Below are 22,815 nucleotides of genomic sequence, written 5' to 3'. Positions count from 1 at the left end.
TCTGTCCTAGGTGTAGGATTAATTTTGTCTAGAGCTGCTGTGCTAGATCTTCAGTCTTCACAAAACCCTAGTGCTCCTCACTGCAAAAAGTCAGTAAAGTGCTGTTGTCTCTGTTCCACTCTGCCCAGGATGTCCCTGTGTGATGTGGGTGCTGTGACTGAATGTGCTCCTGCTGCTGGCCATCGCCCTCTCTTGCTGTGAGCAGTCATTGTCATGGCCCTCGTGGAAGGGACTGTCCTCATCGCTGAGGGAACTCCATACTGAAATCACAGCATGGAGGGCAGGCTCATAGCAGGTTTTCTTAAACCCTGACTAGTTCAGCTGCTGTTGAACTTGAAGTTGACTCTAAACGTGACAGACATGAGCCTTAAGAAGGTCCTCATTTTTCTTAATTACATAGTCCTTGCTTACCACTCAAATGCTGACAGTTCTTTATTTGGAATTTGAGATACTCCTTTCAGTGACTTAAGAAATTATTGCTATTGCTCACATTTTCAGATGCCTGGACTTAGCATCTCTCTTTGCCAGCATTATCCACGGGTTTCTAAGGCATTGTCCTGAGGTGCTTTGTTTGTATCTGCAATTTTTTCTTAGGCTCCCTGGTGGCTCAGAGTGATTTTTGTCTTTTTATTGTGCTGTTATGAGGCTCTTCCAGGTCCAGCTCTTTGCCTTTTCCCCCCTCCTTATATTGGCAAGTATTTTCCTCTGCATGCTCTCCATGGAAACTGACCATGTGACAGGGAGATGCCCTTTGATTTATCAGTAGAAGGGGTTGAAGGCCATCCTTCTGTGTCAGTGTATGGGGTTTTTTTTTAGTAGATCTGGTCACCATTTATGTGCATGGCTTGGACTTTCACAAGTGTTTGAAAGTTTAGCCTGTGGCACCCAGTTGTATCCAAGAGAAACATAAATCAGGCTGGGAGTGCCGAGGTCATTGAAGGTGGGACATAGGACTCAGTTTTTGCTTCCTGATGCCGTGGAGTCAGTAACTGGCAATTTAGATACCACAGTCTGATCATCTGTAAAGAAAAGAGGGGATGACAACAGTCATATAGTTAGTGGGAAATGGTTTCTCCCTTGCTTTCTTTGGAGAAGTAATTTCTCTTGCAGTTGAGAGTCAGTGGGGCTCTGAACAACAGAGACTGGTGCTGGCAAAAAAAGCTCCTGTAATGCCCATTTTCTGGTTCCAGTAGTGTGTGTTTGATAATGAAAAATGGCTAAAAAATATTTATCACATCTTCCAAAATAGGTTCTTGGGTTCATGATTGTGTTTATACTGATTTTAAGATCACACGAATACATGAGATCTTACAAATCCAGAAATCATATTTTTGTTTCTTTTTACCAGCCCATTCACAAAATTAAGTTAGCTGCCTATTAGACAAACAAACATGCTTGTGTTACAAAGGATTCCAAAACCCACTTCTTTCACAAATAATACAATCTTAACTGATTCCTTCTCTGTAACCTCACATTGGTAAGATGCTGGTTTGTGCTATCCTCAGGATTAAATACAGGGTTTTTCTTCTGACCACTTGTGAGCTCTATAAATCCTGAGCAAGCATTCAGCATTGGATATAATTAATTTCAGAGCTGACCTGGGGTTTCCTGCAAATACCTTTGATAAAGCTTGTTAAGGACATCACTGATGTAATTTTTTTCTCTGTCTTCAGCAGCCTTTGGTGTAGGGAAAAGAAACCAGAGGGTTCCTATCAGTGTGGGATGGAAACTGTGATCAGATTTCTTTGTTGGAAGAGATGTTGCAGCCTGATTTCTGTATTAGCAATTGACATCTCTAATGGGCTTTGCAGTTTCCTGTTTGCCCCTTACCAAATGGATACATCAGTACTATTCAGTGCAAGTTCTCTGTTTGACTTTGTGTATATACATGAATATTTTGTTTGTAGTGCCTTCTAGTAGTCTAAATAATTTTCTTCAATACTGCCTCCATTGTTTTATAGTACTCATTATGAACCTATTAATACTGTGTATATCTATTATAGCAGTGTTATATACCACTAGCTATACTCTCTCTCAGTATTAACATGATACAAAATAGTACACTAAAATATGATTATATATGTAAAATATGTTTTACAAAGTCAAAAAAAGATATCCAAATCAACAAGTGTGTGTGTTGTTTCCTTCAAACCCCTTTTCCCATGACAAGCAGTATGTAGTTTCACAGTGGTTTTCCTTTTGCTTGACTGATTCCTACAGGATGCTTCCCAACAGGCGAATTTCCCAAGCAGCAGCCAGTGCTGAGGAGGGGCTGTTCAGTGTTTAGGAATTACTGCCACAAACAGGAAGCGTTTCATGCTTTCTATTCACAGTTACTTGAGGAGGGAAAGGACATGGGGCCCAGGGCAAGAGCTACTTTGTAATAGGGAAAGAAAGCTGACATGGCTTTTGGTTTCACCAGTTCATTGTGTTCCCCATGGAAAGTAGGCGTCAGTTAAGTCCATGGAATATTCAGCTGGAATGGACTGCTTGCTCAATGACAGAATGAATAAATTACATGGTTTCACTAAATGTAAAGTCCTGTTAAATAAGTGAATGCAATATCAATGCATGTGAATGGATACTGTTTTATTAAAAAAAAAAAAAAAAAGCTGTTTTTTGCAAGGAGAAATACTGTTTGGGGTGAAAAGTAAAAGTTATATTTCACCGTCTCTGGGTTACAGCAATGCTGCATTATTTATGAGACAGCATCTCTGAATGATATGTTGAACTGCTTTAGCCAGGTTCAGCCATGATGGAACATGCAAAGATAAGTACACAAAACTGTGCTATTGCCCAGATCATTTATTCTGTTCAAATCACTTAAAATAGGCTGTTTAACAATAGATTGATGACTATTGAAAGCGCATCTCCTCAATTGCTATAAAAAACAAGAAATTACTTGAATCAGATTTCTAATCATTTTTTCAAGAAGGTGCCAAAGCTTGCTGCCTTTCTGCTGAATTAGGGGAAGCTGTTACTTTTAGATAACTTCCTGTAATTTACCAGCAGGATCTGCTTAGTGACTGCTGCAGTCAATGTTCTTTGCCTTTCTTTGTGGACAATGAAGCATTTCTCTTTAGTGAGAAATGTTGAGCCTGGCATCAGCATGCAGTGATTGAGTTCTGAGTGTTTAAATTGTAATATCTATTTTTTTTTTTTTGCTTCTTGTCTCTTTTGCCTTTTTTTTCGAGAAGATGGGAAATTCTTACGCTGGTCAGCTCAAGACAACACGGTTTGAAGAAGTGTTGCACAATTCTATTGAGGCCTCCCTCCGCTCAAACAACTTAGTTCCCAGACCAATCTTTTCTCAGTTGTATTTGGAAGCTGAACAGCAGCTATCATCACTGGAAGGTAGGAAAAACTGGAATTTCTATTTGTGTCAAAAGCAGTTCTGCTATTTCCTCAGTCATGGCTCAGCATACACATTTTAAATCATAATATGGATGAACATACATTTTTATTTGGATTTTTTTATGATCTGCAAATATATATTATTATAATATATATAGTATTAGAATTGGAGTTAAAACACAAAATACACTGTCTTTTATTTTGACAAAATTGATTCACTTGCTCAGATTCATCTGTACACACAAATTGAAGTTCTAGGAATTGTTCCATTACATTTGTGGAGAAGTCTCTGGAGATTTGTAACATACATCTGTTACCCTGCGATTTATTATATACTGCTCAAAGTCTACAGTAAATGGTAGAAAACCCATAATAGATTTACAAAACATATATGCTAAGACTGATTTTCAATGTGCATAAATACAGCAGAAATATTTTTTAGCTTTTGAGATGGTTTGTAATTACTTCAGGCATAATATTTGTAGCTATTCTGTGTTTGCAAAGGTAAAATTTAGGATGTGTGCTCTCACAAACCCTGTACAAGTCGGTATTTGACACATAGGATTTCTCAATGAATTTGTGTGTGTTTACGGAAGCCTGCTTTCTCAGTAATGTAGTTTAAATGAACTGTATGGATCTGATAAACTCATGATGCAGTTTGGTGTTCAGTGTCTGTTATTTATAGTGGTCTCATGTTTTCCAGTGAGTTTACTGATGTGTGCATAACATTGGCATGGTGGTGTAAAGTTATGTTTAATAATTTGATTCTTGAGTCATGTCTGTCAAGAGAGTGGAGTTTCATGTCTTGTCCACATCTACTTTCCCTGTCATACTTTGCTGCTGTTACAGTGAGAAATGCATAAAGGTCCACAGTAACACACACACAAAATCAGGCCAAGGAGTAGTAACAGATAAAAGTATTTTGCACAGAATAAAGTATTTGCTATTGCCTCACAGTGACAGCTGTGAATATTTTTTGAAAAAACAATTCTGCTCACGCATCATTAGTAATTTCCCCTTTTTTTCTTTTTTTTTTTTTTTGCTAACATAGGACAAAATAATGAATATACATTAATTGTTTAAATAGATATGCTGCTTACTCCCTGCACAAAGTGATCCTTCTATCAAACCCTTCCATAAGGATTTAATAAACTTCCACAGTAGCTGTGATGTCACAAAATTGATTATGACATCATGACATCAGTTGGGAAAGATACTACAGGAGCAGATGCAATGTTCAGGAAAAAAGTGCAATTTCACATTTCTGTAGTTTCCTTCTTTCTTTCAAGACTTTCAAAGAACTTTGCAAACTTTCAGGGGTTGATTCTGTGTTCGTTGTAGTTAATGGAAAAAGAATTGAAGTGTAATTAAAAGTCTCATAACAGTCTGGCAGAGAGCATTCTTTTCATGAAAGTTTCAGACACGGGGAACTCTGAAGTGACCTATAATAGAGTGCCTCCTAGCTTTTTCCTCAGGTGGAAGGGGTCTTCAAGCTGCTCTTACGTACTGCAGCCTTGTCAGAAATTGAATCTTCCACTTCTAGCTACCTGAATCCCTATGCTCTGAGGGCCAGGAGGCCCCTGAATCGGAGAGACATCCTTGGGGGCTTGTGCAATGCTAATGAAACCCTTTACAGGTGGCAGCAGCTCATGCTTGAGTGCTTTCTCTTTTACTCTTTGCACTTTTGAACTGAAAATGCTGTAGCTCTCTTGTTTCTTAGTCTCCACTTCCATTTTCTATTTCTTTCTTAAATCACATATTATGATTGAACAAATCTCACAGTCTACCTCTGTCCAAAAGGGAAATAAAACATATCCTGTTCTTTTCTCTTTGTCTATCCATACATTTCCATTTTCTCCCTTTTCATGAATTTTGCCATCTTTTGGATCTTCCATTGTGGTAATTTAATACATAAACCCAGCAAAAAGAAAAGAGGAAATTGGTCGCCTTTTTTTACTTAGTTGGATTTTTTGCTGGTTGGCAATCTGGGGTGGCTCAGCAAATGCTCTGTTAAGTGTCAGAACTGGCACAAAGAGGAAGGAAGGAATTTCTTGTCCAGGAGCAAAGGGAAGGAATGGAGAGACAGATTCAGCCCTTTTGTGTTGCATTTGGATATTAGTCAGGGTTATGTCATAACACATAACTTACCCTTTACTTAAATAGTATAGATGAAGAGTTTCACTTCTCCCTTCATTCAGTTGCAGCATTTTTGTCTTTGGACCATGCCCTTAAAATAGTTTTGTATAGTTCTGTTCTTAGTTGTGTGCACCAGGACTGGAGCTTAATGTTCAGAGTTCTAAAGTAAACATACTGTTCTAGATTGGACTGTAAATTTTAATGACCTTGACATATAAATCTTCAGACTCCAGATTTACTTTCCCTTCCCTAGCTCTCATTTATCCTATAGTAGTTGTCTAGATGATTGTACAATAATTTCTCAATAAAATAAAAGGGTCCTGAGAAGGGTCAGGATAGGAAAGAAAAGAGAAATCCTTGATGATATGTTATGGGATTCTGAGTACCTGATCTGAAGTCAGTGGAAGCAAAGAGAATATGTCCACTTGACACTGGACTTTGGAGGATGACTGCACTGCTTCACTATTTTTCTGTTTCAAGACTAAAACCTGGATCAACAGTGTAATTTCAGTGCCTAACTGCTCTTTTACTTGCCCAAGTACAAGAAACTATTCAGCTTCCTGCTGGTCCTCAAGTACCTGCAGCCCTTCACTACCCAATTTTGCCAGTGGAAGTTCTTGTTGTGTTTTCTGCAGGCATGTCCCTACAGACCCCTAGAAGCCTACAAGCCTAAGACACAAACCCCATTGGGTTCACTTAGTACTTGTGCACTGTCTCTCTTGTATGTAAAATGTTCCTCAGTCCAGTCTGTAGAAGCATTTTCCCCATTCTCCAGTTAATTGCACTCCTCTGCTTGCCACTTTTGTCCCATTTGCCACAAATGTGTCTGAGCCATAAGAGGGCATGGAGCCATTGTTCAGTATGGTCAGTTTTGCTGGAGCTGTTGAATCATGCATGAAAAAACCATTGTCCTTTGGGTGGAGAAAAGGAAAGAGGCAGTCTCTAGTTGAAGAGGTGAAACACACAGCAATAAAGCCCTCTAAAAACACCTAACACATTCTAAAAATTTGAGCTTATATTGTGTATTCCTCTCCAGCATTCAGTACTGCCTCCATAGTGCCTCTTGGTCTAGCACAGTCCAAGTGCAGGCTGGTGTGAATCATCTTCCTGAACATCTGCCTTTCCTTGACACTGTACAGGGAGTGCTGGTGCATTACTTGGAGCTCTGGATTCTGGTAGGAGACAGGTTGAGAATTAGGTGTTCTTGTCGTGGCATCATCTGTGGTGAAACTAGTTTGAAGCAGGAACTGTTTTTTCACTGTCCTGTACAAAACCAAGGACATGGTCAATACCTAATTAATAAATTCTGTACTTGGACTGTAGCCAGGATCTTCTAAAGTGCCAAGAATTAATGACTTTGGGTTTTATTGGCTGTTAATATTATAAACAAAGGATACAGCTACACTTTTTTGATCAGCAAGAGTTTAAACATTAGAAGCTAGTCCCCTAAAAATTGTGCACTTATCTTAAAATAATGTGGTTTTTACAATTAATAACTTGAGGCTTATTTTTATTTGTACTTTAGAGTGTTTTAATTTCTCAGGTGCAGTTGAGTCATGCTTTTGAACTTCTTTTGCACAGGAACTAACATCTTTATTTTCTTGGTGAAAGGCACTCTATCATAAGCATGTCTGGCAGTTGGAGCTTAAGGAGAAACAACTATCAGGAGTTGGCAGCAGTAAAGTAATTGTCAAGAGAAGAGAATCCAGTTTGCTGTAACACTTTCTGTGACTGGGTCACCCTGTTCACTCACTGGTTTGTTGCCAGCATTTTCTGTTGTCCAGGTCATTTATGCTATGATAATTTGCAGCAGGCAGCAGAGCAGATAATGAGGAAGAAGAAGAAGAAGAGGAGGAAGAAGAAGGCTCAGAATCAAGTAGTCCTCCTGTTTCTTACCAGGTGAAGCCTCCCCCAGAGGGATGTTGCACTACTGATGGTAAGACTACAAACCGTGCTATCAGAAGCATGTGCCCTACTGAAAAGGGTAGAATTTGGGCTATTTCCCCTACAATTTGTCAGAATAAGATAATCTATATGATATAAAAATGTCAGTGTTCATTACCTGCCAGATAAAGCTGGATGGCTCTCAGTTGCTCTTCTGTTTGACAGGGTCTTTGTTCAGTGTCAGATAGCATTTGTGTTTGAATGCCTGGCACAAGGACAGAACTTCTGTTCTCTTAGGCAACATAGCCTTTAAATTGTCAAGTTTGCAGGCATGGCATTTGCTAAAAGAAGTGTGATAATTCTTATTACTTTATCACCACTCTTTCCTGTTTAAAGTGTGTCTTATTCTATGAAGCTGTAAAACATATTTGAAAACCCAGGAAAAGGTGGTGAAATTCACCAGATTTTGAGAACTATTTTCTCCCTTTTTGAATCATAACCCAAGTTATGATGATAGTGATGAGTCCCATAAATATGTAGGTTGCAAACTACCACCAAGAGATACTTTATTTTGCATTTTCAAATTTGTGTTTGTTTATGGCTGACCAAAATGAGAAAAGAAAATTATCTTTTAGTATGCCCTTGATCTTAGGAGGTAAGACTTTGGCTTTCATTAAAAATATAGAAAGTCCTTTAAAAAAGACAACTGTGAGCAGGAAACAAAAGATCTTGTCAACTTAAAATAAGTTGAATTGATTTTTTTCTAGGTTTCTGCCAGGCTGGTAAAGATTTGAGGCTGGTTTCAATTTCTAATGAGCATATTGAGGTGCCATCCGGATTTTTACTTGTTGGTGCAAAGTCACCAAATTTACCTGATCACCTGTTAGTGTGTGCTGTGGATAAAAGATTCCTGCCAGATGACAACGGGCGCAATGCCCTGTTGGGTAAGTGTCTGACTGCAGTAACTGGATTCTTCTGTGGCTTCAATTAATAGCTAATTGGTTCTTTTGAGTTCAGCAGATCTTATTTCTGTACCACGTCTACAGTAATGCTCACAGGTCATGCACAAGAGGATAACAAGTCAGAGCTGGCTGTGTTTACTTTGGAAAGATACAGAGTGAGCCACTTCATTAGAGACGCTTCATCACCCTCTGTCCATCAGTCCAAGGCTAAAGTTATTATTTGACTGGTGTGTGTCCTAGTTGCTGGAACTGCACATCTGGTAACTGGACTGGTTGAACTGCTGCCTGTGTCTATTGTAGCTTTTCAAATATGGGTGTGTACAGACTGTAGGCCTGTCAAATAGAAATTTCAGGCTCTTATATCATATAAACAGTTTAATGATAGTTTAGACCACAAAAAATAATGACCATTTTAATTTACCTCTTTGAGATAAGGATAATATTCTCCACTGCGTTTGAACAAAAGCCTGGGTTCTATATCCTAATCTATGACTTCTTGCTGTCATCATATAAATAAATATGCGTGATTATAAGTTGAAATGTTTCCTATATGTGGAATCAGTTAACACTGTGTGTTTGAAAAATACTCTTAGGAGGATGCTTCAATTTATTGTGTTTAATCTACTTAAAAGTTTAACTTCTAACATAAAAATAGATCCTTCTTCTGACATAAAAATAGATCCTTCTATCTATTTTTATTATAGTCTTTCTGATTGCCATTAACTTTATTCAAATCAAGCCAAATAGGGAAGATCTGCAATCATGTGAATTACTTAAATGAATATTAATGTTATTAAAATGTAATATTTTTTATATTGGGAAAGGTGTGCATAATTGGAAGGGGAACTAATTTTGCAATCAGACACTTACAGGTACATGTATATTGTTTTCAGAGTTCACAAAAAAAAATTATGCATCATATATTTGTGCACCAGTCTGAACTTTGGATAGCAAAAACGAAACATTTCCCAAGAATTTTAAGAGGTTTCTTTAACAAACACTGAGAGATATGACCTGAATTCAGTTGTTATCTCAGTTTGAGCAGCTCTTCAAGGCATTTGGGTTGACAGTGGAGTGTGAAGGTGTATAATGCGATCCTATGTACAGTAATTTCTTTTCCTATGTGATCTTGTAGAGTTGGATTGGTCACAGTGCATTTGACCAGTGATTGTAAAAGAATTAGGAGGGTTGTAAATCACCCAAGTGTTGTCATTTTAAAGATAAAGACAGGAATGTTGTACCACTCAAGTCATTCAGTGCTAGCACTATTAACAGCTTAAGCTCCTTAGGCTGTTAGCAGGGAGGAAGTAGTGTATTTGTTAATTGCGTGCTAAACAAGAACAGAAAAAAGCAACAGGAACATAATTGGGAGGATTTTATGCTACTTCCATCCTCAGTTTGCTTATTTAATACATTTTAGTTTCCTGAAACCATTTAAATGCTTATTGAGTGTTGTTATATACTTAAACCCCAGTGAACCACATTCTTTTGCAAAGAATTCTAGTAACTCTGTAGTATGACTTTTATGTTGTTCTACAATAAGCTCAAATACAAAAGAGCTTGCATACTTTAAGAAATGAATTCTTCATCTGGAAGGTGGAGATAAAATAATGTTCCTGTCCCTAATGAAATTTTAAAAATACATATCATAATACATAATTTAATCCAAAAATAATATTATACTAACATGAGGATAGTATACCATTTGTATAATCGATCATACTGTGGATAGAAATGATTGTTTGATTCAGATTTTCATATCCCAGTGCAAGTCAAATAAGTCAAATCAGGGGAAGTGAAATTAGAAGTAGACATGAGTAGTCTCATGGTTTTGGACACATAGTGGGATAAAAACCAGAACCATCATTGCTGTAAATAATCTGTTAATGTAGTACAGGAATCTCTGTCTGGCAGCAGATTTACATTGAAAACACGCCATATGAAAAGAGAAACGATTTAGTGTCTTGCTTTTCAAGACAGCATAGAAGCCTTATTTTTGGTATTCTGAGTTTAGGCAGTATTCCATCAAACATTCTGGCCTTTTGAAACAGCATGGAAAGTGGTCCCTTTCAACCCTTTGTAATTTAGAGGGAAATTGAATTGGATTATTTTGAATTGAAATTAGCTGTCATGAGTCATCATCTATATCCCACACTTTTAGTAAGGCTTGTTGGTGATAGAGACACAGGATTTGTAACTCTTCAGCCTCACTGGATTTTGCCTAATTTAATGCTTTTTCTTTTTAATATACTGTACTTTAGTAAGGCAGCTGTTCCTCAGTACTGTCGACTTTTTTCAAAAGAGTTTATTTAAAGAGAGAAGACACCAATGAGTCAACCAGTAGTTTCTTATGGTCTGCTGCTTATGTTTGTGAAGCTGCCTGTACACTGTACAAAAAGACCAGAAGAAAGCAGGAAATACCTCAGTAGTTTCAGGGCCAGATTTTGACTTTCGATCTTGTTCTCATTTGGGGCTGTTGATACTCCTCTTAGGCATGTGCCATTTTATTGATAATACTACCGAGTTGTGCCACCATCCAGGCAGATGTGCTTGTGATTTCAAAGTCATTTCTGTTGGAGATTGTTTTGTTTTTTAGTTTTTACAATTGATGTATTATTCCATAGGAAGAAAACCTCAGCAGTTTCTGGAAAAGACTATATTTTTTGAGTAGGAAAATGTCTTCTGTCTCCAGGCTTGTTCCTCTGCTGATTCTGTTAATCATGTTAGATCACAGGTTTAACTGCTTTGCAAAACAGATGTAGGTTTTTGCATTTAGGAAGCTGTTTCTTGGGTTTTATGCAGTCTAAAGGAATGCTTAGATTGAGGAAGTGATCTGTGATAGTGAGATATTTATTGCTTCCTAACTAAAGCAGCAGACATGTATCACTCCCAAAGGCATTTTTTTCTCTTGTGTTTTTTTTTGTGTTTGTTTTGGTTTTTTCTTTTTTCTTTTTTCTTTTTTTTTTTTTCTTTTTTTGTTCCTAGTTCTCACTCTTCAGGGGTGTCTCTCATGATAAACAAAGCAGCTACTCACCCATCATTTTCCAAAAGACCAAACAGCTGCTTACTTTCCTATCAGGGAACAAGAAGTCCTTTTTTTTTTTTTTCCCTGTGGGTCCCTGAGGTCAGAATGACAGAGGAAAAGATTAGTTTGCTTGCATTGCAAGCTGGATGTAAGATGAAAACATTGTAGTATAAAATTCTGTGACTGCTTCTTATAAATATGCAATGATCTGTTGGGCTTTTGTAACAGTACTGAGTTTCCATACAATGGAGCTCTCTTGCTTGACCATATTGATTTTATTCAATTTTAAACTTAGGACTTCAGTCTTCAAATGTAGTGGTACTGAATAGGTGGGAAAACCATAGAGCATTGTCAGTGTTTGAGTGCCTTTTTCTGTGAGTAGAGCTGAAAAGAAGAAATACTTGTGGTGAAAAGTTGAAAATACAATCATTCTTTGTTTAAGGAAGCTACAAACTTTCCACCAAAATATTAATGTTAATTACAAGCCTGTTACTCATTTAAAAGAGAAACAAGAAGAAAATTTTCTGCCACTTTATGAAAGATTTGACTATAAAATATCAAGTGGATGTCCTTCCATTCTGAACTCCTCTCTACCACAAGCTCACTGTTGATCCAAAGGAACCATTTTATCAGTGAGAAGGTAGGTCAGGTTTCATAACCTTTTGATCCAAGGTCCTTCTTCGAGCACAAGGTCCCTGCTGTGGAAGAGCTTTTTAAATTATGGATAATTGATCATTGTGATGTGAGCAAATTCAAGCAAATGCATATGACAAATCACAGATACAATCAAACACCTTCTGATTAAACAAACTTCAGAGGGGAACAGCCTTTATCACAACTGAGCTGAGCTCAGTATGAACCAATGACCGAAAGGTGAAAGGCTTTTAGCCCCTAAACTCCAGGCATTGATTTCTAATTCTCTTGTGAAATCAATCCCGTGACATAGATATATTGAGTCACCTTATGGCTGACCCAACTCCCCTGACCTTTGTCCTTTCTATAATGTATGGAAGAATATTTAATGCAGCTTGTTTATGAAACAAGCTGTCCCCTCTGTCAGCTGCTGCGTTGGGCCATGGCATGAACAGGGCATTCAGAGGAGGATGATGAAATGTTTGGGTTCTCAGTGTTACTCAATCTGCCACATAAAATGCTCTGAGCAGGGGTGGCAGAGCCCTGCAATGAGAAATGACTGAACAGCATTTTATTGCACTGGAACTATAAGAGCATGCTGTGTTCTATCTGTGGTTTCAGGGCCGAGCTGCATTAATGAAGCGATGGCTGTCACCACAGAGTGTCAGTCAGAGGCAATGGATGAGAAGGGTGTTGGCAGGAGCTTGCAAGAAAGGACTGAGTCTCACTCAGAGGGGCTGTAGAAACTTGACGTGAAAGATGACAATTTAACTTAAAGGAAAATTTAAAAATAAACCTATAAAAAATGTCCTCCAAGGGCTTTTCAAAACAAGTGGGTAATTTAGATCTGTTTAATTCTTACTAGGGCTCATCTTATGCTATATAGAGTGTTAACTAATTTTCCAGTAGATGCTGCAGAGTTAAGAATAGTTGATTAAGGGAAAACCTTTTTTTTCAGGTAAAAGTTATTACTAAATATGGTTTGGGCAGGTGTAATTTACGGAAGTGATCTGAAAATCTGAAGTACAAATGACTAGATTTTGTGTCAGCTGTCCAACTTGGATGGAACAAATACTTCCAACATATAGCTTTGTCAAGTTGCTTTGTCATGACACTCCTAGCAAAATGATAAAACCTAAAAAGTGTACTTCTGGGAAAAAAAAAAAAAAAGGAAATTTGAAAACATGTGCAGTTTTATAAGTGGCAGCCAAAAATTACAGTGCTGCTGCTGTGGTGCTCTGTGTGCTGCCAAATAGATGGGAAGTTCTTGTTTACTAGCAAAAGCATTTTTGATGATTTCTCAATCGACATAAAATGCATGCAAACTCTACAGCTTTTGCCACATCCGTTCTAATTTTGTTTCCTTTTGTTGTTGCTTTTATTGCAGCTACTCAAGGCTCTGTGATGTTAGACAGATGCTTTTGTGCTGACTGATATAACACAGAGGATTCTGCAGAGTCATGACTTGTCCTGATTTTATGAGTCACAATGACTTTTATCATCCTACTGACTAGGATCAGAGAGATAATAGGCAGCTTTCAATGGTTGTTAGCCACTTGTTCCCATGGATACCAGGCCAATCTCCACATCAACTTTAGTTTTTAATAAATTCTTCTGAACCTTTTGAAAACTAATGAAAGTGCTCAGGTTGAAAACCAAGCAACAGGTGTTTACGGAGAATTATGTTTCAGTGCTTGTACTTTACAGAAGGAAAAAAGTATTAACCATTAGTTGGTAAATTTAATTTGTTTGAGATATGTGATTGAAATAATTTCATAAATGTCTCTTAATTTAATTGACAATATTATTGATCCTTTATTCCAGTCTTTTCTTTTCAATGGTATTGTCCACCTTATGTGTAATACATTTCCTTTATTTTTACTATGTTTCAGTTCACTGAATAGACCCTTTTCATTTCAGTTATTGTTATTACACATAAAAATGTACATTACATATGATTAAAAGAAAAGATCATACTTCAGGTCATGTGTAGGGAACAGAGAAAAAATTTAAATGGGGAAGATTATATTTTAATTGCTCAGTACAGGAGGATAATGATAATAACAACAATAATAATATTAGTAAGTATTTTCAGATAGTTGCATTAGTCTGATGAAGATGAAAATGTCTTAGGAAATACTTTGTAAAATGGATAAAAGAAATAAGGATCTTAAGGCTGCTGTGTGAGCAGTGCCCTTTATTTACGATGCTAATGACATCAGCACCATGAGCCCCTTGTTGAGGCTCAAGCTGTGGATCTCAGAATGAGAGGAAATGGCAGTATCCCTGGAAATGCCCCATCAAGCCTGAGTACAAAAAGCTTTACGGGGAAGGACTGTGTCTCTGTTGTGTCTATAAAGTTGCAGACACTTTGTTCCTGTAATCATAAATAGTTTCAACTGCTGTGAAGTGCTGACACAGTCCAACCATAATTTGTCAAAGCTATTTTAAATTAATAGCCCAGGAATGCTTTAGTATTTTCTCCTCTCTAAAATAGCATCTGTAGTAAGAACTTGGTACTTAAATATGCTTAGATCTATCTAAATATAGTAGGTTAAATATACTTAATTTCTTGAGACTTAATTGCATGTTTCATTGAATTGAGTGAAATGAAATTCAGTGAAATTGAATGATATGTCAATGAAAACTGAAGGAGAAGCGAAGCATGTACGTGCTGTAGAGCTGGATTGGGCTAGGGTTAAGCAATTGACTCAGTGCTCTTCAGTCAGAAACTTTTCACAGGTAGGTAAGAAATAGGAATTGTGATATTTTTCTATGGGAGGAAATGAAAAATATGGCCCATTTTATTTGTTTTTAAAATGTGAGGCTGTGTTTTTGCAGTCTGTTAACAGAAGTACAATACACTTCATGTAAAAAATGCAAATACTTTTTTTGACTAAAACGGTAATAAATATTTCACTCTCTGAAAAAAACCAACCAAAACGCCCAAACCTAAATACAGCCTTTCCTCTGGAAAGAGTCATGTTTGATGTTATTAATAGTGACCCACCTATCTCATTGGATTATGTGTATTGTTTATTTTATCAGGCTTCTCTGGCAATTGTGTTGGCTGTGGCAAGAAGGGTTTCTGCTACTTTACAGAATTCTCAAATCACATTAATCTTAAACTGACCACTCAGCCCAAGAAACAGAAACACTTAAAGTATTATCTGGTCAGGAATGCACAGGGAGCTCTGACCAAAGGATCTGTAATCTGCTGGAAAGGGGCAGGTAAGATAATGAAGCTGTCTTCCTCGAGCTCTGGTTCTCATCATCCAAGCTTAGCTATCACGGGGTCTGGCGTCTGTGTAAAGCCAAAGAGAGCTCATTTGAAAGCCTCTCTAAAGCCAGGTGACTGCTAGAGCAGCTGTAAAGCCATTGTCTGACCTAATGTGAGCCTGGCATGGCTGAAGACATTGGTTCCTTCATTGCAAGTGCTGTAGCCTCTAAGCAATTCATTGTGAAATTATCAGAAAGATAAAGAAAGTTTTTTTTTTTTTTTTTTTTTTTTTTTTTTTTTTTTTTTTTTTTTTTTGTTAAGAGTTCAGAGGCCGGCAGTCTTCAGCCAGTACCTGCTCAAGCACATTGTTCCAGTTGCCAGAAAGCTCAGGCCTCTCAGGAAGCACCTCCAGTGAACCTCTGCCACCTGCAAATCCCAGTGCTCCAGCTGGGACTCAGCAAACAGGTACCTCTTGGAAGGAAAACGTGCTGGGGTTCCACTTCACTTCACTTGTCTGTGCTTGTGTATTTGGGTGTACTTGTGTGAAAGCAAAGACAAACAAGTAAGCACATTGCCTAATACAAGTTGAATAGAATAAGGGCTCTATTGCAAACAAAGAAAGCAATTATACTTTGAAGGCTTCTTGCTGTCTGTTTTCTCACATCAGGTTTATGTATAAAAGGTTAGCAAATATTAAATAGTGTTCTGCAGCTTGCTCACAGTAGAACCAAACCAAAATGTTTTAAAAAGTATTTCTGAAGTGTTTTTCCAGCTGTCACTTGTCTGGTCACAGATGACAACTGTTACAGGATCCAGTGTAATTTTAGCTTTTTTTCTCTGATCCAGTCTATTTTTTGCTATGACCAGAATCCTTTTCAAAACAGACATTGTAATGGGCATCGGCTTAAAAGCTTGTGAATTTTTTCTTCCACTGAGAAAAGTGACTTAATTATTAAAAAAGAAACTAATGATCAGTATCTGTAACTTTCTTTGTATTAAAAATTCTTTTTATGACCTTTGCTTTTCCATTAGCTTGACATAAATGAAAGGTGATAGATGACAGAGGCAAGAGTGATCTCTCTGAGCTTCTTCATAATGAAAACAGCTCTTTAGTGTCTTGTGATTATTACAGGTTTTTCCTGGGTTTTTACACAGGGGAGCTGAAGAACATCTGTGGTGGTTATATTCTGTATATTCTCTGTGTGAGATAGAAACCTGTTAAATAGTCATGATCTGGAATACTGGTGCCCTTCCAGAACAAATCATGAATCTCTTTATGATAACAGATTTACTTTTTTTTTTTTTAAATCATGTTACAAAAAAGCTACATTAATTACAAAAATATTAGGATTGAGAACACCTCCTTTTTTTTTTTTTTTTAAGGCAGCATAGTTCAAAAAATCTTAGAGAAAGATTGGGATGTAGGCTTAGTAAATTTTAAACATCTCTCTTTTGCCTAGTTCTTGAGTAAAATTTATGTAAGGGCCAGGGTCATGCAAAGAAGCTACAGCTTCTGGCATATGCATTTAATTGAAGAATCAGATTTTGCCCAGGCACTTAATTGGGAGTAGGAGGTCAGAAATGGATTGTTTCATTCAGCATTGTATTCACTCTTGAGCAGATCCCGATGGCTCTATTTTAAAGTAAATGATGAAATGATTGGTTTGTTTTATAAACTGAGGATTTTGACCTAGAAATATTTAATGTGAATATCTTGGGGTTTTTTCCTTGTCAGCTGCAGCCGTAGATCACACCCCTTCAACAGCTGCATTCAGCTCTGCAGTTTATAATGGCAAAGAATCACCTAAAAAACAGCTGATGAAAAATAACCTGTCTGCTCTGACAAGACCTTCAGTGTTAGGTATTTGTATGGATTTGTTATTTAATAACCCTAAACTCTATGTGTATAACAGAAGCATTGAACAAATTGTATCATGATTGTAATTTTCTGAATGAATAGAAATGACCATTCCCTTCCACGTCCTTTCTGACCACAGTACTGTTTTCTGTATTAATTTCCAGGAAAAAAAAATTCTTTTTATGTTTTCAGCCACAGTTTTGTTACCGTTCATAATATTAACTGGATTTTTTCCCTCATATTTACAGTTCATTAATCTAGTAGAGACATAGACCAGATTCTGAATCCATGTTCTTAAAGAATGTGTCGGTTTGCATCGATTTCACTGAGAGATTTTGTGAAGGGAACTAAGAAATACTTATAAGTAATCACTCATAGGATGATTCCTATTGCAGCTCCTATTGAACTGTTGCAGTTCACCTTGGGATGGAGAGCTAGACTTTGGCAACCTGCTCCAAATTCAATAAAATGGCCTCACTGTAGCATTATTATAATGATTTTTGTTAATTGTTTTCTGTCACAAACTGTGTCACTGTCTTGTTTAAGAAAGAAAATTAGTTTTCACTATGGCTAGAAATAAACTGTAGCTCTATTTTAGGATAAATCTTCCCAAGTTTCCCTGCTGGCATCACAGACAAATTCTCCTCTGCCCATTCAGGTTCTTAATCTTTTTTCCATGAAGCAGCCCATTATTGCTAATTTATTTCAGAAGGATTAATTTCTCATATCAACATATCTGCACGAAAGAGCACAGCATTGTCAAAAAAAATCCTTTTATTGCTCTAAGTATCTTGTGACTTAGTCCCAGCGCAGTGCCAGAAAACCAAGCGGAGGATGAGCAGCATAAATGGCCAAAGGCTGCCCTCGCGTGGTAAAAGTGTAAGGGACAAAGTCACTGGAAATCTGTGTCAGGGTCTGCAAGAGAACAATCTTCTTCTAGGGTTTATCTTGAATTTTAATAGAATTTTCAAAATTAAACCCGCACTTTTTATATGAAATTCTTATGTTGCCTTGCATTTTATGTGGGACTAACATTTCTGCCAGGATGTAGCCTTGGCGGGGTAAAGCAGTGGTATGACCTCGGTGTAGTCATGTCCAGAAACAGAAATAGCTCAATCCTGCAAGTTTCTGAGCAATTCATTGAGGACCATTGACTTGCAATAACTGGAAATGTTAGTGGAAGCTCATCATTCTAGAAGTTTGCAGGACTGCACAAGGAGACTCAAGAAAATGATGAAAGAAAATTAAAGAAATTAGTCATCAGGATCTCCTAGAGAAACTGGGAGAAAGTAGTTTTACAGAAAAAAAAAAAAAGAAACTATACATCGGTAGGAGGATGGTGTAGAAATAGTTTGATAGGAGTTAATATGGAATAACATAAAACCAAAGATGGAATCAGCAAGAAGTGGCAAAAATCCTGTAAATGGGGAAATTGTTAAAAATAACTCAGATGTTTATTACTATTACTCTGAAACCTTTGGGAATATAATTTTTCAATAAATTATATGTAACACTATATCATGTGTTCAGAAATAAAAGGAGCCAAATTCCCACAGTCTTGACTTCAAAATATTAATACTTTTAAGGATTCTTAGTATGTCTCTTACTGTACTTATATTGTATTTTTCTTGGTAGAGGGAAAGCATTGGTGGAAGATAAGGAAAGTCTGGATAATTAGGAGTTCTCTGCACCAGAAATTTCCAAGAAATTTAAGCAGTACACAACAAAGTAAAATAAACCACAAAATTCTAGTAGTCATAGACTTGGCCTTTGTACTACCATACTCATTGAATACAATCACTCTATCAAAACAGATTGAATTACCATGCACAAACCTGTATACATTTCATTCTTATATTTCTCTGAAACATTTAGGCACATTAACAAATTCAGGGCCTCCAAAAAAGCGCCATAAAGGTTGGTCACCAGAATCTCCATCATCCACTGAAACTTGGAACTTGCAGCTCAATCCACAGGCTTCAAACAGAATTAAAAATGGTAAGCTATACCCAAAGTAAGGATTTTGTTTCATTATTCAGAAAATAATTGGGGGGGGGGGCGGGGGGAAGGCATTATTTTAAAGACATATGCACATTCATATGAGAGATTTCTTTGTGCTCACCTAGATGCTTTATTTCCACTGATTTGTTTTTGAGGCTCTGAGCCCAATTCTCCTTAGGTTCCAGACACTGAGTCATTAACAAATCCCAGCAGATGCCTGGGTCCATTTTACATACCAAAACACCTTTAGAATATTAGAATTAGTGTAGTAATCAGCTCGATAATAGCAGTACTGTTCACCATTTCAATTATTTTGCCATAATATTCTTGGTACTTGGATTTTATAGTCTAGATACAGACAAGAGTGACATGCAGTGAAATAAAGCCACTTTCCCCAATTTTTTTTTAATGTTATATTTTTTATATTAAAATTACCATAAAGAAGTTATGCCTGAGCAAACCTTGAATCTTATTTTTTTCTTTCTTCTTACAGCAATAAAACCTGTTTAGAACTAGTAAAACTAAATATATCACACAAAACTCACAAATCACAACTGCACATGTAATCACAGCTACACAGTATCACACAAGTCTCTCTATTTATGCACTCATACCTGGAACTGTTTATTTATAAACATTTCAAAATCTTTACATGCATATGTGATTCCAATGTTGCAGTGACATAATTAGTCCTCCAAGACACTTAGAATAATAGTGTGGGTTGTAACAGGTCATGAGCTGTTCGATGGAGCCACAAAAAGCAGTTAATACTGATAGCAAATGTGGGTATGAAATGATGCTGAATAGCTTCTCTCTGAGGAAACCATTACCAGACCTAACCCCAGTAACAATATCTCTAAAATCTCAGATGGAGGAAGCCTGTCATCTTTACCACATTCTGCTTTGGTGGGACCAACCTCCTCTCCAGTGGTGGGCTCAGGAGAACCAGTCTCAGTTCCTGACAACTTGATGAAAATCTGTAAAGCAAAACCAGTTATTTTTAAAGGTAACCCCCCCCAGCTCCACAACAAGGCCTCTTTTTTTTTTTTGCATGAGATGTACACTGCTAACACTATCCATTTTAAGACGCTGACTATTAAACCTGTTTAATGCACATATTAAAAGTGACAAAATAAATGTGATGTGTACATACATTTATTTTGTAGGTCATGGAAACTTCCCATATCTCTGTGGGAACATTAATGATGTGATAGTGAGTCCTTTGTTGTACACCTGTTACAGAAATTCACAGTCTTTATCTAGAGCATACGAACAATACGGTGCATCCACAATGCAGCCTATTTCTGAGGAAATGCAGCTGTTACTGACTGTCTACTACCTTGTTCAACTAGGTAAGGCTGTTCTACATCCAGATAGACTACACTGAATGTATTACATGCAGGCAAATGAGAAGGGGAATATTAGGACAGGACAGTACTGAATATATTTAGTATATATTTGAAATATGTGATATTAATAATGTGATAATGTGATATTAAACTATTTCATTCATGGTTATGGAACAAAATGAAGTAACTATGTCTTGAAGGCTAGACAGATTGAATTATAAACATACAAAGTTTATTTCCTGCTATCATTTGTGACCTCAGCAATGAAAGTTAAAGGAAAAGAGCCATAATTCACTGTTCTTGCAGACTATCTGTGGTTTAGAAGTATGCTGAGACAGGCAGCACTCAACCACTTAAATATTTCTAATTACTGGTACTCAGGTTCAAATTAGGGCAGCTATATCTGAGTAATACAAAGGCATTTCAAAATCAAAAATTTGCTTTTCATCTACTAAAGGTAACAGAGTCATGCATGCAGAAATCTGAAGCATGGTTTAAAAAAAAAGTTTTTAACTCAACAGTTTTGTTTAATTGTTGCATAATCTTTCCCCTCTTATTTTTTTTTTTTAGCTGCAGACCAGGTCCCTTTGATTGAGGATTTGGAGCAAATATTCATGCGCTCCTGGCGGGAGTCCCACCTGTCTGAAATCCGTCAGTACCAGCAGGCTGTTCCCCAGGCCTTCCCCCAGGTGCCCAGCCAGGTCACCCCGGTGACTTCAGCCCAGCTGCCCTGGCTGGCAGGGCTGGCAGCCAGCTCCTGCAATGACAGTGTCCATATCATCGAGTGCAGCTACTCCCTGGCAGAAGGGCTTTCAGAGATGTTTAAGCTGCTCATTGAGGGAAAATTAATGAAGACAAACTATGTGGTGATCATATGTGCCAGTAGAAACCGAGCCATTGACTCCTGCATTGTGATAACAGGTAATATCCCAAGGATGCATCTCCTTGCAAACCAGAGTAATTCACTGCTGTGAGGGGTTTGGTTGGAGTTCAACCAAACTTTGTAAGTTGCCTCCGAAAGCAGAGCTTTGGCCAAGCAGTAATGGATGAAGCCAAGCTGACACTGCACAGTTGGGTTTCTCCCCAGCAAACCACCTTGTGCCTGTGTTTTCCATTTTCTCACGAAAGCATCTCAGCCAACAAGGCTACAAACAAGAAATAGTGAATTACAGCACACAGTGCATAAAGCTCTCCTGCTTTGTGCAACTGGGAAATTACTGCAGAGAACCTTCGTTAGCTTCCAAAAGATAGTCTTTCAATGTCATTGCTTTAACAACCTACTCACGATTAAATGAATTATCTGAAAGGCCATTAAAAGATTCATTGTGATTGTAAGATAATTGGCAATTCCTTTCAATATTATATGGTTGTTATATCCTGTATCAACAAATACTTTTCAAACTGGGAATGAAATATAAAGAATCATAAAACAAATCTATTTTACGTGTGTCTGGTGCATGTATATGTTGGAGACATAAAATACTTATCTCTGTCATTTTAGTATGTGTGGTTTATTAATTTAGTTGTAGGGTATTCTTATTATGACTTAGAACATTCTTAACTTTCATTGGAAGTGTTTTCAAAATTCTTTTTTTTTTTTTTTTTTTTTGTATTTTAGGAAAGTATCAGGCAAGAATTCTGTCTGAGAGCATGCTCAGTCCTTCAGACTACCAAAAAGAAGTTAACTATCAGCTGGTCACAGGGAAGGTGGAAACTCTGGGGTCCTTCTTTAGCACACTTTGCCCAGGTACCTAACAAATCATAAAGAGGCATGTTTCCAAATCCCTGAAACTTTTAAGTCTGGGAAAACACCTTTGCTTATTTCCTTACCAGAAGCAAGACACTATTAGAAATACATGAAAAAAGGAGGACAAAGTTATCAAAGTACAGTTGAATTGAAATTGCTCATAAAAGCATCAGTTTCTAAAATCCACTGGTTTCATAAAAATAGGCCAGCAAAAAGCTGAGCATATTATTCTTAGCTATGCAAATCCATTCTTGTATTATGTAAGGCCATATGCATATGAATGTATAAATTCTTTTGCCCTAAGCATTTAGAGCAGAATAAATAGAGCTACTTTATGATTTTATGAAAGGTGGGATTTGCCCCTTCAATTTATCATACTTTGGATTGATTATGATGCCTGGGACAGAGAGGAAAATTGCAGAGAGACTGGATCTGTGTTGAAAATTGCAACAGGCAGGATTATCTGGGAATAGATCAAGCTGTGTGGAGAGTTAAACCATATTTTGCAACTAGGGCAAATGCAGCATATGTGACAGGATTAATGGGATGTCATAGTCTTCTTTGCCATTCACATCATGTTGGTAAATAGATCACAAGAACCCTTCTGAATGTGTCATGATATATTGAGTGGTCACTTAAGGGAATC

At 37.2% G+C, this 22,815-nt stretch overlaps 1 protein-coding gene across 4 annotated transcripts in view; it reads left to right on the top strand.

The window, feature by feature from the left end:
• Positions 1–22,815, top strand: part of GREB1 (growth regulating estrogen receptor binding 1) — an 87,032-nt gene that overhangs the window by 28,891 nt on the left and 35,326 nt on the right. The window contains exons 2-12 of one of the 4 annotated variants that reach the window (XM_012572819.5): positions 3,198–3,354; positions 7,301–7,426; positions 8,142–8,318; positions 15,043–15,225; positions 15,536–15,679; positions 16,950–17,075; positions 18,948–19,070; positions 19,942–20,079; positions 20,240–20,425; positions 20,993–21,343; positions 22,041–22,169. In XM_012572819.5, coding sequence (XP_012428273.4) covers positions 3,198–3,354; positions 7,301–7,426; positions 8,142–8,318; positions 15,043–15,225; positions 15,536–15,679; positions 16,950–17,075; positions 18,948–19,070; positions 19,942–20,079; positions 20,240–20,425; positions 20,993–21,343; positions 22,041–22,169 — 1,840 coding nt within the window. The remainder of the gene's footprint in view (positions 1–3,197; positions 3,355–7,300; positions 7,427–8,141; positions 8,319–15,042; positions 15,226–15,535; positions 15,680–16,949; positions 17,076–18,947; positions 19,071–19,941; positions 20,080–20,239; positions 20,426–20,992; positions 21,344–22,040; positions 22,170–22,815) is intronic. The other 3 variants (XM_072926355.1, XM_072926357.1, XM_072926356.1) reach the window with 3 other exon arrangements.

This window comes from Taeniopygia guttata, chromosome 3 (genome assembly GCF_048771995.1).
Source record: "Taeniopygia guttata chromosome 3, bTaeGut7.mat, whole genome shotgun sequence".
Taxonomy (NCBI): domain Eukaryota; kingdom Metazoa; phylum Chordata; class Aves; order Passeriformes; family Estrildidae; genus Taeniopygia; species Taeniopygia guttata.
The sequence above is the reverse complement of the archived record's forward strand: the minus strand, read 5'-3'. Positions and strand labels throughout refer to the sequence as shown.